General features: G+C 42.4%; 1 protein-coding gene across 2 annotated transcripts in view; it reads left to right on the plus strand.

Annotated features, from left to right (window-relative positions):
• PLD5 (phospholipase D family member 5) overlaps window positions 1–16,907 on the plus strand; it is a 193,802-nt gene that overhangs the window by 126,492 nt on the left and 50,403 nt on the right. For both annotated transcript variants that reach the window (XM_045536958.1, XM_045536959.1), the window contains exon 5: window positions 7,644–7,771. In XM_045536958.1, coding sequence (XP_045392914.1) covers window positions 7,644–7,771 — 128 coding nt within the window. The remainder of the gene's footprint in view (window positions 1–7,643; window positions 7,772–16,907) is intronic.

Here is a 16,907-nt window from a genome sequence, read left to right on the forward strand (position 1 = left end):
TTATATACACTCAACAGATAATCGTTGACCACCTACTAAGGCATCATGAGAAACTGAGGTCATGGCCCCTGAAATCGCAGAACAATGGTGAGCTATGCTGAATTTTTGGTAGTGCATTCTTCACAAAGAAGTAACCCTGTCTCCCAATGCTTTGTTTCCTAATGGCAGGTGGAAATCACACCCTGGTTATACCTGCCCTCTCAATCGTCTCTGAACTCACGCCTCTGCAGGAGACTTCTATGTATTTCGCACTCGTTTAAAGCCAACACTTGGCTGGGTGCATCTGTTCCCCCTAGCTCAAGTAGTCAGTGAATTTTTAAATAATAAATTTCTATCAGTATCTAATGTGCATCATGTATTCTACAACTTAATTAGACGCTGCTTTGTTTTGTCTCCCACTTGTCCCCGTGTTTGTCACCTGTTCCCATGAGCAGGGGCTAAGTCTTGCTGGATCACCTCTGCCGTAGCATGAGTACTTTGGAGCAGCTTAAGTGCCTGGTGGTGAGGCTCTTCTGCAGGGATACATCGTCACATTAAACCGCAGGTTAGGCCGAGCTCTGACATGGGCACCCTGACTTCATGGGCAGCAGAGAGATCTCTGTGTGTAGAAGACCCAGGATGGACATAAACCAGCTCAAAAAGAGCTCCCCAAGCTCCATGTCCCTCTTCCATCATCTCTTCCCCAGTACCCTGAACTAGAAGGCACTGCATTGGTTCAATTGAATTGAATTCTCTGCTATGTACATAGAGCTACCAGTGCTCAATAAATATTTACTGACTTGAGTTTCCAGAGGAGACTGGATTTTTATCGCTCCTAAGCTGCGAGTGGGCTCTTCTGGTAATGCACATCTCCTGAATTATGCATAGGTATTTCTTGCCCTCTGGTACATTTCTAAGCTCTTCCTACCGTGTGCCCTCTATACCCACTTCATTTTATTTTCCCTTAAGGAGAAACTGAGAATGGCATGTCTGTCTCTGGATTCCAGGAAGGAGTTGTACACCCTCTAGGCCCTTTCTTCTCTGACCACTTTGGTCGGACTCTCCTTACCCTGCCTTCTTCCTCCCAAGCCTCCCCCTCCTCACCTCCTCAGCTCAGCCTTTAGGCTCCTAAGTCACAGCAGGCCCCGGCATATGTGTGAAATGTGTGCCAATCCACCATTTGTGGCACAGCAAGCTGTCTATTTGGCAGCCCCAGATGCCACCTTTCCTCGTTTTTTACCATTTGAGGACTCTGTTTAGTTCTTCAGATAAAATTGCCTGAGAAGCCATTTTTGTTACATTTATGTTCATTCCTTGCTGTGGCAGAAAGAAGTGGGGAAGGGGCTTTTAAGGGACTAAAGAGAGAGGTAAGACACAGACTCTCTAGTTGTGAAAACCTGCCTACAGATGTCAACAGATGGGATATGTATTCAACTATCAACTTGCTATAAAATTTCCAAACTAGAGGTAATAAAATGATTTACCAAAAGTTCTTTTACTTGTCAAAATATTCACCAAGACAATAAAACGTATCTTCAGTATATATAAGGCTCAAATAGCCTTATCATTCAACTTTTGTGCTTGCTCATGTTTCAAGGATTGATGTTTTAAAATATCAGGATTCTGTGACTTCAAAAAGTTTTATTTCCCCAGAGAATTCAATCCCTCAAATGTTGGTTTCCTAGCCAGGCATGGTGGCGCATGCCTGTAGTCCCAGCTACTGGGGAGGCTGAGGCAGGAGGATCGCTTAAGCCCAGGAGTCTGAGGTTGCTGTGAGCTAGGCTGATGCCACGGCACTCACTCTAGCCCGGGCAACAGAGCGAGACTCTGTCTCAAAAAAAAAAAAAAAATGTTGGTTTCCTACACAAAATGTTTCCAACTACTAATGTTCTCTCCAAAGTTCATCTCTTTTTTCCCAAACTTCCCATTCTTGTAGTTAGATCACGGAAACTCCCCAAATGGATTGTAGCATGTCTTGAACACCTCTCCATAGTACCATGTAGGTGGATTTGTCACTATCCAAGGAGGACCGCCAGCCCCCCTTCTAACAAGGGACATATTCTCAGCCCTTTGTCCAACTGCAAGATGCCGCTGCAGTCAACAATCAGGAGAGCTGGGCCAAAGGCACAATGGAGGTGGAGTATTTGTGAAGTGCAGGAAGGGAATGTAGCACGTATTTCATGCTACAAATCCTGAGCCCTTGAATTTGAAGAGCTGCTGGCATTAGATGCTTTGTTATTTTCAGGATTCTGTATTGTCACGATCAGACATTTCTTTTGTGATCATACCTGGACATGCCTAGTATTTCTTCACTAACAAAGTACCTGGCAGAAAGCTTTTCTCCTGAATGTGAAATGTGCCAGTCTGTGTCCAGTCGGGAGGTAGAAACCACATGGCAACTTAAACTGAGGGAAATTTAATATAAAGAACTACTTATCTCTGATTTAAAAGTGACTCTAAGAAAAGTCTGTATGTTACCCTAGGGGTAAGGGCGTACCCAAGGCGAGGGTTGTTTACCCATTGCCTGTCTCTGTGAAAGGAACAAGAACAACAGCTTTTCAGTATTCTGGGTTCTTTTTTATTTTTAATTGGGGCATTAGAGCTGTCAGCTTGAAAGTTCAGTCAGTTGTGAGGTAAATTCTTTCTTGACAGGTTTCAACCCAGAGGACGATTTAAGCTGTGATTACAGTTTTCTAACAAAAAGGTTAGAAATGGAAGAATTCTGAAGTTGAAAAAGGAATGGCCCCCAGAACATATGTACAGGTTAGCTTAGCCAAACCTTCCCCCTTTCCCTACTGATGGTGAACCCATATGTTTAGAAGCAGGTGATTTTTTTTCCCTCCAGGGTATTGTATCTTCGTGATAGAACAGTTTATGAAAACTATTCAAAAACTCTATTTTGTTACAGAACAAAAGATTTCCCATGGTACATAACCTCTCGATAGTATTTACATTTTACCAGCTTCTATAAGCCTTGTAAGTTTTTCTTTTTTTCAAAAGCAAAAGTAATTCCTGCTGGACACTGGGGAGAAACCACTTATATTCTTGACTAACTAGACAGACTTTGATATAAAAGACAGTTACATAAAACTTTAGGCCTATTGAGAAACTTGTGAAAATAGATACAGAATTCAGTCAGTTTTTCAGGGTAGGTCGTAGTTCCTGGCAGCTCTTGGATTAGACTGGAAGCCCTCAAAAGCATTTCTTTTAACCTGCTGCCTTAGTCTGTTCAGGCTGCTGTAACAAAATAACATAGACTGTGTAGCTTACAAATAGCATTTATTCCTCACGGTTCTGGAGGCTGGGCAGTCCAAGATCAAGGTGCTGGCAAGATTCTATGTCTGGCGAAGACCCACTTTCTGGTTCATAGACAGCTGTCTTCTCATTGCGTCCTCATGTGGGGGAAGGGATTAGGGGTCTCTCTCTCAGGGCTTTTTTGTGTGGACACTGATCCCATTCATGAGTGCTCTGCACCTCTCGTGAACGCACACGTTCAGACCATGGGACCCACCACGGTCGCCTGGGCATGTGCGAGCTGAAAGTCACGATTATGCAACATGGAAGCTCAGTTTAAATACTTCTTCCATGCAAATCAGTTAACAGGGAGGCAGGAGGGGTTTTCTGAAGAATTTGCTCCCACTCTCTGCACTGGTAACCACAAGGGAAACTGGACTAAAATATTATCCCAGGTAAAGTGTGTTGTTGACAACGCACCTATCTGCAAGGGGTGTGACAAGGATCTCTGGGCCAGCGTAGCCCTTCCTTGAGAGAAAGTATTAATAGGATCACCAACAGCATGGCAGGTTGCTATTCTAGCTTCCTATGTGATCCTGGCATGAAGCTTTTCCTCGTGTTAATTAGAGAACCTGCTTCTCTTAAGGTGTCTCTGTTTTCCTTCATAACATACTCACAGGTGCTCTCTCTCCCGCTCCCCTCAGTCCTGATGCTGTCACCTTCTTCTTGCCATTCTCTTCCTTTCCATGGCCTGAGAGCAGTTCCCATTTTGAATGTCTGAGTTTCTCAGGCTGAATGAAGACTTAGGGGCCTCATTAGGTTACGCACGTTTGTTTCCTGCTGGGTACAGAGCACCAACATTAATCAAGAAGAATTTAATTTTACAAAACTGAAGACTTTCTTCTGGTTCTATTACCTGATTGATTTGCTATGCGCTTATTAAGTGAGTTGTTTTATTTCTTGGTAACTTAAGAAGGAAAACCATGTCTGAGGGTGGTTCATGCATTTAACAGGTATTTATTGAATGTCTCTGGGTGTGGCCAAGTCAGAACCCTGTTGTTGCCCTCATGAGGCTTATAACCTAGCAGGAAGGACAAATGCTAAATAAGAACCAACTCTGAGATGAGTGATTACAAAAGGGAACTGCACAGAGATTCACGTTCATGAGCACTTTGCTCATGTAGGTGCCTCAATCTATTAACTTCTTCAGAGCTCACAGCAGCTCTGCAACCTACATCCTCTCTTATTTCATTCCCATGTCATCAAGGAGAAAACCGTGGCACAGGAAGCTAAATGACTTGCTCAGGGACACTCAGCTACGAAGTGGCATATGCAGAATTTAAACCAGGAAGTCTGACTTCAAACCCTTAAGTTTACACCAGAGACTAATTAAAGATGCCTGCCATAGAATTTTTCTTTTGGAGCCTTCCTCTCAACCTTCCTCTACCTCCTTGCATTCTGTTTCTCCCTTTCCATCCCCAGTTGGGTTTATCGGTGGAATTGGAGGCTGAGAAGGGACCAAACCAGAGAAGGAATCAGGGACTGTCCGGTGCTGGCATGTCTAGGAAGATGAGCACATGCCTCTCTGTGCCACCAAGAATCAGGAAAACCTGAGTGGACCCGTGACTCCCCAGCAGATGGCATCTCCAGGTGCTGGGTCAGGCCACCAAGTCCTCTCCCTGTGTTCTCACTTCCTGCTCCATCATCTGCCTCCGCAGATACTGGACTTGGCTTCTGTGTCCCACTCAGCTCTGTGATTCCTGGTGACACCTGTACCTACCTCTTTACCTTGTCCTTGTCTCATGTGTGGTCTAACTTTTACCCACTAAAGAAGTTCAATGCCATTGTCCTTGCCCTGAAGCAAGGGCTTGGCAGGAGTGGTGAGATCTGATGGCCATTGGTTGGGTTGGAAAGTTGCTGGACCCTAAGACTGAAGAAGTGCTAGCAAGAACTCAGGGGCCCTAGAGTCATTGAATATGAGCTTGGCTATAATGGACGTTGAAAATAAACCCTCCTTCTTTCCCCTCCTCTGAGTTCTGTGATAACTTGGTAAATCAAGAAACGAATTCCTATCTCATTTGGAATAGAAGACAACATTGCAACATTTTTTTTTTCTGGAAAAGGAAGAATAAATGTTGAATAAATGTTGAAATTATTGGTTCTCAGAGGAAAGAACAAGTGTGTTAACATTTGGGAGTTTTGTTTAAGTCATGTTAGTAAGTCCTGTCTAACTGCATAATTTTTCCTTTTGTTATGAATTTGGCTTGGAACAGGACCATCTTTAAAGTTTAATTTAACCATACCTCCCACATATAAAAGATTGTTCTTGGCCAGGCGCGGTGGCTCACACCTGTAATCCTAGCACTCTGGGAGTATCGCTCCAGGTCAGGAGTTCGAGACCAGCCTGAGCAAGAGCGAGACCCCGTCTCTACTAAAAATAGAAAGAAATGATTTGGACAGCTAAAATTATATGTAGAAAAAAATTAGCCGGGCATGCTGGCACATGCCTGTAGTCCCAGCTATTTGGGAGGCTGAGGCAGGAGGATTGCTTGAGCCCAGGAGTCTGAGGTTGCTGTGAGCTAGGCTGATGCCACGGCACTCTAGTCCAGGCAACAGAGTGAGACTCTGCCTCAAAAAAATAAAATAAGATAAAATAACAAAAATGATATGTTGAAGACTTAACCCCCAGTACTGCAGAACGTGGTCTTATTTGGAAATAGGACCGTGGCAGATGTAATTAGTTAAGATGAGGTCATTCTGTAGCAGGTGGTCCCTTAATCCAACCTGAGTAGCATCCTGGTAAGAAGAGAAAACAAAGACGTGAGGAGAAGACACCAGGTGACAACGGAGGCAGAGGTTGGAGGGCTACAAGACAGGGAACACCAGACATTGACGGCCACCACTGGAGGAGGCAAGGAAAGATTCTCTACTACAGGTTTCAGAGGAAGTGTGACCCTGTCGACACCTTGATTTTGGACTTCTAACCTCCAGAACTAAGAGAATTTTAAGTTTCTTCTGTTTTAAGTCTCCCTGTTTGTGGGCCTTTGTCATGGCAGCCCTAGAGAACTAATAAATACAGTCTCCAAGGCCAAATGCAGCTGCCCCTCTGGGACCCACTGCACCTCCACGCAGATTCAGGTCTCTCCATAATTGCCGTGGTAACTCCCCACTTTGGACATTCAGATTCTGCGATACCCAGTGATTCCTCCACTGGGATCAACACGTGGCCCTAACTTCTAGCATAAAGAAACTTTCCACCCTCAGAGAAGATCTTCCCGGTGCTCACTTCCCCCCAGAGCCTCTGTAAACCCCACAGCCTCTCTTTTCATCCTCCTCCACCAGGAGCCCAGATTCATGGTTCGCATCGCAATCCCAGGAAATAGGGGTTAAGTGCAGGGTGTTAATCATTCCCCGTCCGTTCTAATGCCCTAAAATGTATCCTTCTGCACACAGTGTGGTGTATTCCTCTGATAATGAAGAATCTGACAGTGAAGATACCACTGGAATCTATTATCTCCATTAATAATGAGTTTCTGATGACAGAATAGCTTAGTTTGTTAAATATAGTTATGTTCTTTTAAAGAGAATGGACCTTTAGCAGAAATTTATTTAAATGGCCTTGCATTGAATGAATTGTCTGCTCCTTCTGAGGCCATGATTGCATTTGAGGCAGCAATACACGAAGGCTTGACAGGGGATCCCACCGCATGAAGCTTAAAACCATTGGTCAAATTCAGCTCTTCAAATGTGTTTTTGGTATTGACCATAGTCCGCGTGACCTCGTTAACCATTCAAGGTTGCATTTCAGTAAAGCTTGAATAATCAGTGCTAAAAATTTGCTAAGATGCAGAGTACCAGAAAAGGCCAAGAAGAGACAAAATCCAAACATAATAATAAAGGTGGAAAAAGAAGCAATAAAGGCAAATGAAAGGGTAAAAGGATGAAATAATGTATAGAAAGCGTAAGAAGGCCAATTGCTTTTTGAGGAGAGCTGTAAGACTACACAAGACTGATCGTTTTATTAATTGCAAAATTGTATTAAAATTATTCCAAAAGAAAAAGAAAGGAGTATGGTGTCCCTATCTCACCATCCAGATGGTCAGTTGGAGAGCCAGGGTTTTGCTGCAGATCTGTGACTTGGGAAGCCACAGTCTTGTCACTATGAACAGAGTCTTCCCTGCATGTCCATAAGAAAAGTCTTTCTTTTTCATTTTCTTTTTCTTGTAGTCTTTTTTTTTTTTATGGCGTGTAGGGGGGATACAAAGTAGCACCTTGGGTACCTTTTCTACACCAAACTAATGTAAATATTTGACTTCCTTAAATGTCACTTGTGACAAATGGCAAACCCTTTGTCCCGCTGCTGGTAGGTGACTGATAGCCAGTGCAGGGCCTTGAGGCAAAGGCTGACCGGGATCTCCTTGAACTCCTAGGAGCCGAGGTGACGTACATGAACATGACCGCCTACAACAAGGGCCGGCTGCAGTCCTCCTTCTGGATTGTGGACAAACAGCACGTCTATATCGGCAGTGCCGGCTTGGACTGGCAGTCCCTGGGACAGGTAACCTTTCCACATTATCTAAACTCAGAGTTCTATCAGCATCCAAATGACCGCCTTCATAAAGTGCTCGGCCACCTCTCCTGTGGATGAAGGAACTAAAACTTATGGCATTTATTATTTTTAATTGTGTGGTTTTGAGAAGTTCACTTTCATTTATTGGGGAGTGATAAACCTTTCGTTGTCAGAATCATCTTACCAAAAAGAAAAGAAAAAGCTGCAAGAAAAGTTTCAATGCTTTTGTAATTCATCTGCTGCGTCCAGATTCTTTAAAGCAGGTTGGTCCGTAATTTATGTTACCCAGACCTAAATTTTCAGGATGATTTCACATAATTTATGAGACAGAGGAAAACAAAGAATTTCAGTATAGGATAGCATGTTTTAGGATAGTCATCATTTGAGTTATTTCTTTAGTAAATCTTAAGATGAAGATGTTATCATCTTTCTGTTTGCAAATGATTAACTTCATGTGTCTTGAAAATACATGAAGACAGTCTTTTAACTTTCATATATTTGTTTGTGCCAAAGGCAATCTGCAGAGGATTACAAAATCACCATCTTTCCATTGATCAACCAGTGGCGGGAAGTTTCTGGTCCTTGGGTGCTTGGGCAGCCTGGCCAATCGGTTGTGCGTGCTCCAGGGCTCATCAGCACTCCGTTCTAACTGAGCTCTTTGACATTAAGGTCACTGAGCTCACCGAGTGAGTTACGCTGCACTTCCATTTATCTCTTATGAGAAAGAAGGCGTTGATGTGCAGAGACATCTCCCACTGTAACCTGTAGAGAAGGACAACACCATGTTAGATAAAGTCTGAAAGATGGTAGCATCATATTCACAATGTTAGCATCATACATTTAACCGTTTGCCTCCCAATTTCCACTTTTTTTTTTTCTTCTTAAAGTGCTCCCTTCTGGGCACACTTACTTCATCTATTTTTCCTCTTTAATGGTGAGGCAGGTCAGAGTGCTCAGGGTAAAAGAAATATACAAAGGGGAAACTAAAATTCTAAAAATCCAATTCTTTCCCTCTCCACTGAATAGACGGTGTAGAGCAAAAGTAAAACTTAACCCAAGGTGGTATTTTTCTAGTTTGATATTTAAAGGGTAGACAAATCCAGTCTCAAGGGTCAAATACTTGTTGTTTCTAATAAGACAGTCTCTCTCCCCAGCAAAGAGGGGGAACCAGTGAAAGAAAATTCTATGATTCTCTGGGGATAAAGACACTGTCAATGATTGAAAAAACATTGTTTATTCTATATTTGCTAAGGAAAGTAGAAAGTGCTATCTCCAGATTAAAAAATGATCATGAACAAAATAATAACAATAATGGTAGCAATAACTAGCATATATTGAATGCCAGGTGCTATTCTAAGCCATTTAAATTACTTATTTCAGACCTCACAGTGGTCCTATGAGATAAATACTATTATTATCTCCATTTGATAGATAAGTAGACTTGAGCCCAGAGTTGAGTTTCAATGTTGACTCTTTAAAGCTTGCACCTTCTAATATTAATTTTGATGTGAAAAATATAAATTTTGACTCTGTACATCTCATGTCTGATGGCCCTTCAAATATACATATAAGAGATATTTATTACAACAACTTTGGCCAGCTTCAGAAACAAGAAGTAAGGCAATAATAGTATAAAGCCTCATTAAAGTATTTAGGAGAAACTAGTCTAACTAACGGAAATATCTCAGTTCATCCTTTGCTCTTTTTGTACTTACAAAGAGCTCATCAGTAGATATCTTCTACCCACTAATTTTCAGCTGGATCTCATAGTAAATACATAAAATTGGTTCTATAACAATATTGATTATATGTAAATCCTGCCAAGTATTTTTTTCACTTGAGCAATAGTTTGTTTTTTTTTTTTAAGAAAATGTACTTTCCCACCACCAAATTTTATTTATGTTATTACTAACTGATATTAATTGATAGGGTCTAAAGTTTTGTGAATTCCATCTGAATGGGGTTTGAATGATTGAGGTTTTGTGACATTTTTCTCCAAATTCAGGAGCAAATTGTCTTTATTTCCTTCATTTCTTATTAATCTTTTCCTTAGACAGACACACTACATGTATTCAAGTGTTGGTTTCTCTGCTTGAAGACTATTCCTTTCTGTTTGCTTTTTGTTGTTGTTTGTTTTGTAGAAAAGTAGGTTGATCTTTTAAATGTTCATTCTTTACCTACATAGTCATTTGGATATTATTTTTTTAATGGATCCTCGTTGTGAAGTGTGACATTTTCCCCCCACTATAAACATGGTAAATTCGGAGTAAGCATAAGCTGCAAGTTATTTCCTGTTATTCAAATGAAGAATCGAAGCCCTCTTCTGCTGTCTTTGCTTGTACCTGCCCAAATGTTAGCTGGTTTCCCCACTATTATAGGGAAGACCAGAGTTGTCTACAAGTCAAAGGAAGAAGTGAGGAAGCACCAGGACCCATTTCTCTGTTTCCCAACCAGTTAAGCTTCTTTCCTGAGAGCCAATCAACTCCTTGTGAGTCACTGAACCTCATTCTCCATAGAAATTGGAGAATTTAAACCTCTTGATTATGCCATAGCATGGAGTTGGTCCCTGCAGATCTGTCTAGCCAAGCCACACACGAGAATAATAAACAGAGTGGATTTTTTTTTAGGTTTCTCTCCTTATGCTCGAATATATCAACAAAGTTTTACTTTTAAAAACCTACTATTCCTTAAGTATGGAGTATGTGTAATAGAGGAATTTAAAAATAAACTTATTTTATGACTCATCGTAAATTCATGAATAAGAAAACCATGAAAAAGCGCTAACCACTCCAAACATTCTCTTAAACAGAAGACAAGTGAAGAGTCATATTCACCAGCTAATCAATGAAAACTGTGCTTGGGGGAGGGTAACCTGGGGTTGGTGGAGAAAAGGCAGAAGGCTTGAATAAAACACATACATCGGTGGGAAACATTTAAATCATCAGTGATTTCAAGCCATATGGGACTTCCCATATGGTCTGTTTTTGTAGAAATCTGCATTCTTCTGTTGGTTGTAAATTTAATAGTAAGTTAAAATTTCTGGGGGTCAGGGAATTGGGACAAAGCAGAGGGAAGAAATCTTTACCAATAGGCTATTATTTATGTACCAGACACTGTGCTAGATTCTCTGGATAACTTGCTGCAGCTTCTCCATCAGCTCTTGCTGCTTCACCTTGCACTTTTCATGGAGATGGCTTCTTTCCTTAAACCTCATGAACCAATCTCTGGTAGCTTCCAACTTTTCTCCTGCAACTTCCTCACCTGTCTCAGCCTTCATAGAATTGAAGTGAGGTGAGGCCTTGGTCTGGATTGGGCTTTGGCTTACGGGAGTGTGTGACTGGTTTGATCTTCTATCCAGACCACTAAAACTTTCTCCGTATCAGTAATAGGCTGCTTCGCTCTCTTATCATTCATGTGTTCACGGGAGTAGCACTTTTAATTTTCTTAAAGAACTTTTCCTTTGTATTCACAACTTAGCTAACTCTTTGGTGCAAGAGGCCTGGCTTTTGGCCTGTTTTAGCATTTGACATGCCTTCCTCACTAAGCTTTCTCATTTCTAGCTTTCGATTTAAAGCGAGAGATGTGCAACTCTTCCTTTCACTTGAACATTTAGAGGCCATTCTAGGGTTATTATTTGGCCTGATTTTAATATTGTGCGTCACAGGTAATAAGGAGACCCAGAAGGTTGGGGCGTAAACCGGCAGTTGATGGAGAAATCAGAACACACAACATTTATCCACTAAGTTTGCCGTCTCATAGGAACGCAGTTTGTAGCATCTCAAAACAATTATAATAGTAACATCACACAGGTCACTGATCACAGATACTGTCACAAATAATAAGAATGAAAATGTTTGCAATACTGTGAGGATTACCAAAATGTGTCGCAGAGACACAAGGTGAGCACATGCAGTTGGAAAAATGGTGCCAATGGACGTGCTTGACGCAGGTTGCCTCGAACCTTCCACTTGTAAAAATTGCAACATCTGTCAAGCTCAGTAAAGCACAGCACACTAAAACGAATCAGGTGCTCCTCCAGAATTCCTGGCTGCAGGGAGTCCTGTGGGAAGAAAGAGAAACCCCCACAGGCTCTCCACACGGGGGTCTGGATCTGTGAATCTCGAGAGCTTCTGAAAACACAACAGAGGGAACAAAAAATGCAGCTCTAACAAAGCAGACAGAAACGAGCCCATGCGTGAAGCTAAGAGAAAGGGGCACAGAGGTCTTCAAACCACAGGGCTCTGGAGACAAGACGCTGAAATAGGAGAAGCTGGAAGGAAACCGTGAAAATCATGTTTTAGACGAAGTTACATTAATAATTTTTTGAACAAATCCTCTTAAATGAACAATGAGCAATTAGCCTGGAGTGGAAGATGGGATTCAGTCAGTTCATTGGTCTCAGGAATGTGGCAACTCTGGAGAGTGGAGATTTTTAAAATGTTGTCTTTTAATATAATTAGAACAAAGAGGAATAGGCCTGTTTAAACTCTGCTGATGTGTATTTTAATCTTAATTTGCCTTTATTGTGACAAGGACTGAAAGGTATACATACAAACAGGCCAGATCTGGGGGTGCATGAGCCCACTGGTGACACGATGGTGATGATCAAATCGTGTGGCCACCCCAGCTGGGGCGACACAGTGGCTCCTGAATAGCAACCAGCTCAGACCTTTTCTTGCAACCTGGGTGGGAAGAACAAACTGACCAGCCAACCCCGGGTGGGCTTGTTATCTGGAATGACTGATGCGTTTAATCTTGAACTGGAAATTCCATCAGAGAATGACCAGTGCAGTGTAGTATTTTTCTAGGTGTGTTTTATGAAATGCTATTTCAGCAAGATCGTCACGGCCATTCCCTGAGAAAGGAATCTTTACATTGCCTAAGATTGGGACACTATTGGTTTAATTTAAATGGGCTTTTTCACCTCAGGACTTCTCAGGGCCTTTAATATGCTAATGTGCTTTGTGAATCCCTAAGAAGGTGGAGAATGGGCAGCATTCATCAAGCCTGGTTAACCATGAAATACTCTGCATGGTTAATTTTATGGGTGAAGTGCTCCTTGAAGCCTACTTTTTCCCACAAATGCTGATCTGAGCCAGGCCCTCCCTGTTCGCAGATGCAAACATTGTGGCAGAAGTGGGGGTGTGGGGAGGGGGCGCTGGGCCACGTCCCCTCATCATCCCTGTATGTCAGCGTCAGGACCCTCGGGTTTCAGAACTCTCGGGTTGATGCTCTTCTCACAACATGCTGCCTTCAGAAAAACATGTGATTGCAAAGCCGGTGATTACAGGATTCTGTCTCCTTAGCAACAAAACAACTGGACAATTGGCAGGCCAGGGCTTGGTCTCATGTGGTAAAGATAATCAAAAGATATTTATTGCATATTTACTATCTTCAGAGAACTGCACATTATAATCATGGTAGAGGGTTTGGAAAAAAAATGACAAAAGCCCAGGAAAATTTACAGTCCAGTTTGAAAACGAAAATCTTCAAGCCGTCTTTAAAGTGAACATGACCAGGCAAAATAGGTGCCCAGTAGAACTGGTAACAAGATTTGGAGGACCCAATGCAAAATGAAAAGACAGGGGCCTCTTGTTAAAAAAAAAAAAAAAAAATCCAAGAATTTCAAGATGGTGATAGCAGAGCATAAAGGCAAGCATGGGGTCTTTCTGAGTGCAGAGTCCTGGGCCACCACACAGCTCCCATGTCCATGGAGCCGGTGCTGGTGCTAAATGTGGCGTCGGCAATAAGTACTTTGGGACTTGGGAAGAGGAAAATCCCCGCAGACTAAAGAGTGGGAGTCACGGTGAGAAGATGGAATTTGAGCTGAGTCTTAAAGGATGAGTGAGCTGGGGGAGTTCACCCGTGTGGATGAGCTGAAGAAAGGAAGGTGTTTTAAATGGAAAGAACAGAGCAAGCAAAGACACATATTTGGGACTCGCGTGGTTTGTTGGAAGATCAGTGAGCAACTTCTTGCAGAAGCAAAACGTCCCAGTTGGAGGACCTTGGAACATAAACCTTGGGAAGGCCAGCATCAGCTTGGGAAGGATGGGAGTGTCTGGGCAGGGTGTGCGCTCACTTATTCCTGTAGGCCACGGGTACCACTGACGATCTGTAACCAGAGATGGGAATTGACAACACCGGAACGAACCTAGAGAAAGCGCACAGGTGAGGAGTGAGGAAAGATGGGAGACAGAGAGCCTGTGGCCATGACAACAGAGGGAAGTGACAGGGATGAACTATGATGATGTGATCAACTTGGCTAGATTCTGGTGTCCAGTTACTTGGTCAAACATGGGTCTAGATGTTTCTATGGAGGTATTTTCTAGATGCGATTCATATTTAAATCAAGAGAGTTTGAGTAAGGCAGATTCTCCTCCATAATGGGAGTGTGCTTCCTCCAATCAGTGGAAGATCTTAAGAGCAAAGCGTGGGATTTCCCAAAGAAGAAGGAATTCTCTCAAGACTCAACATAGAAACTCTGCCTCAGTTTCCAGTCTGCCTGCCCCACCCTGCAGATTCTGGACTTCCCAGGCCCCACGATCGTGTGAGCCAATTTCTTAAAACAAATCTCTCTTTACGTATATATTTATATATACAGCTGATCCTTGAACAACGCAGGCCTGAACTGCACAGGTGCACTTATATGTGGATTTTCTTCTAAAGAAGTAACACCCAGTGAGTGAGCCTGCCTCTCCTGCCTGCCCTTCCCCCTCCTCCACCTCTTCTGCCTCTGCCACCCCTGACACAGCAAGACCCACCCTTCCTCTTCCTCCTCCTCCTCAGCCTACCCCAATGTGAAGACAGGGATGAAGATCTTCATGATCATTCAGATTCACCTCCACTTAACGAATAGTAAATATGTTTTCTCTTCCTTGTGATTTTCTTAATAACATTTTCTTTTCTCTCGCTTACTTCATTGTCAAAATGCAATATGTTACACATATAACGTACAAAATATACGTTAATTGACTGTTTATGTCATCAGTAAGCCTTCCAGTCAACAGTGGGCTGTGAGTAGGTCAGTTTTGGGGAAATCAAAGGTTACACTTGGGATTTTGACTGTGCGAAGTTTGAACACGCTTAGCTCCTGCACTGTTCGAGGGTCGGCTGTATGTGTGTATATGTGTCCCGTTGGTTCTGTTCCTCTGAAGACCCCTGACTAACACAGAGGATCTGTGAGAACTGGAAGGACGACGGGAGGGAAGGGACCTGGCAGAGCTGCGTGACAGTGACTGATGGCTCTGAGGACCAAGCCAGAGGGAGCAGTTGACGTTGTTTGCAGCATCTGGAGCTGGAGCAAGTGGCAGGAGGACCACCCTGTCACCAGAAACAGAGAATGTGAGGAGGAAGGGGCAGCTCTGATGTCCCGTGCACAGCTGGAGAAACAGCAAAGAGATAAATTATGGTGGATGTTTTTCATCTAACAGCTCAAGCATTGCATAGTGATGGTTCTTTACTGAACCTGAAGCTACCGCTTTCCTCGTAGCTGCTATTTCTGACAATAACCATTTGGTGGGACAATAACAGGAGTCACCGTCTCTTTGCCTCCCCAAGCCCTGTTCCTTCTTTCAGGGGTCCCTGTGGGTTGAGGTCACAGCCCGACATTAACAACGAGAAAGGGCACTGAGGCTTCCAGTGTGTTTGATTTCCTCTTCGTGTCCCCTTTTCTTTCAATTAAAAGAACAGAAGACTGAAGTAGAGTTTTGAAGACCCGGTGGGTGTCAGCGGGCAGGAGGAGGTCACCGTTGCATGGCCCGTCCATCATCGCTGTGCACTGCGAGTACTGAACTGACATTTTCTCAGAATTTATGAGTTTCGGAAGACATGTTTTATCTCCCGGGGAAGTGGTTCACTGGCAACACAGGTAACTAGATATCAGAACTAAAATGAAAATGAAGCAAAGCAAAAGGCAATTCGACTGTAAATACAACAGAGGATAATTAATATTCCTTAGGAATCATGCAAGGAGGGAAAACAAATGATTAATCCTCCCTGTATTGATTTAGAAGATTACCTGGGCTGTTCAGAAAGGACATTTTTGTTTGCATATGCATCTTAAAATAAATGAGGGGGTGAAAGTCTCTATTTTTTACAAAACATGTATTAGCAGGCCTCATTTTCAATAGCAAAGTCATGCATATTTTCTACAGTTTTTAAAGTGACAATTTGGCAAATAATATTGCTAAAAATAGGCATAAATAAGAAATTCTCTTTCCTAGTCTCCCATGGAAGACGTTCTTACAAAGCCAGATTATTGTCTGTGGTAGTCTAAATTTATACAATTCCCTGAAGAAATAAGAGCATCGTTTAACCTCTCCTGCTCACCTTTTGAAAGATGAGAGTTAGTCAGTAGGTCATTCCCAAGTGCAACTTATTTCCAGAATATTCCCATATTTGTCCCTCCAATCCGTGCTTCCTGAATTTGTTATAAATGACATAACAGTCTGAAACATGTTTATGTGACTCGTCTCAAGATCTCTACCTTGGTCACTTTTTTTTCTAGATGTATTAGTAGTCCACTTGGTCAAAGTCTCTCTTAAAATATGATGCCCAAAATTCAAATATGATACTTCAAAAGTCATATGAACACCATACTTCTGAAAACAGAGGCTAAATCTAGATTGGCTGTTTTTCCAGTCTTATTATTTTTATTATCATTTTGGTCTGTTACTAAGCTCTTTATTTGGCAATCTAACATAGTGGTTGGAGTCAGAACTGAATCGATTTTTTTTCTACACCTTATGGTTCTGTGACCATGGGCACATTATGTCACCTCCCTGAGTTCCATTTGTTCATCTCTACAACTGGGCTAATAATACCATCCTCGTGCAATTGTTAGGAGAGCAAATGAGATACTAAAATTGCACCTAGCATCATACCTGCTGCACGGTTACTACTCGATAAATTGTAGCCATTCAAGTTGATGACAAGGAAACTTTTTCCTGCCTTAATAAATTGTCTAGGTCAACGGATGAGGGGAATGTTTATTTATTGTCCTTGACAAAAATTGCATACGTCCCCCTAGTTTTCCCACAAACACGTGGCATGGTTGACAGTATAGCAAGGTGGACAGTGACACCCAAGGGGCATGGACTAGTGGCCATATCCCTCTGAAGGGAGG

Source organism: Lemur catta, chromosome 25 (genome assembly GCF_020740605.2).
Source record: "Lemur catta isolate mLemCat1 chromosome 25, mLemCat1.pri, whole genome shotgun sequence".
Taxonomy (NCBI): Eukaryota; Metazoa; Chordata; class Mammalia; order Primates; family Lemuridae; genus Lemur; species Lemur catta.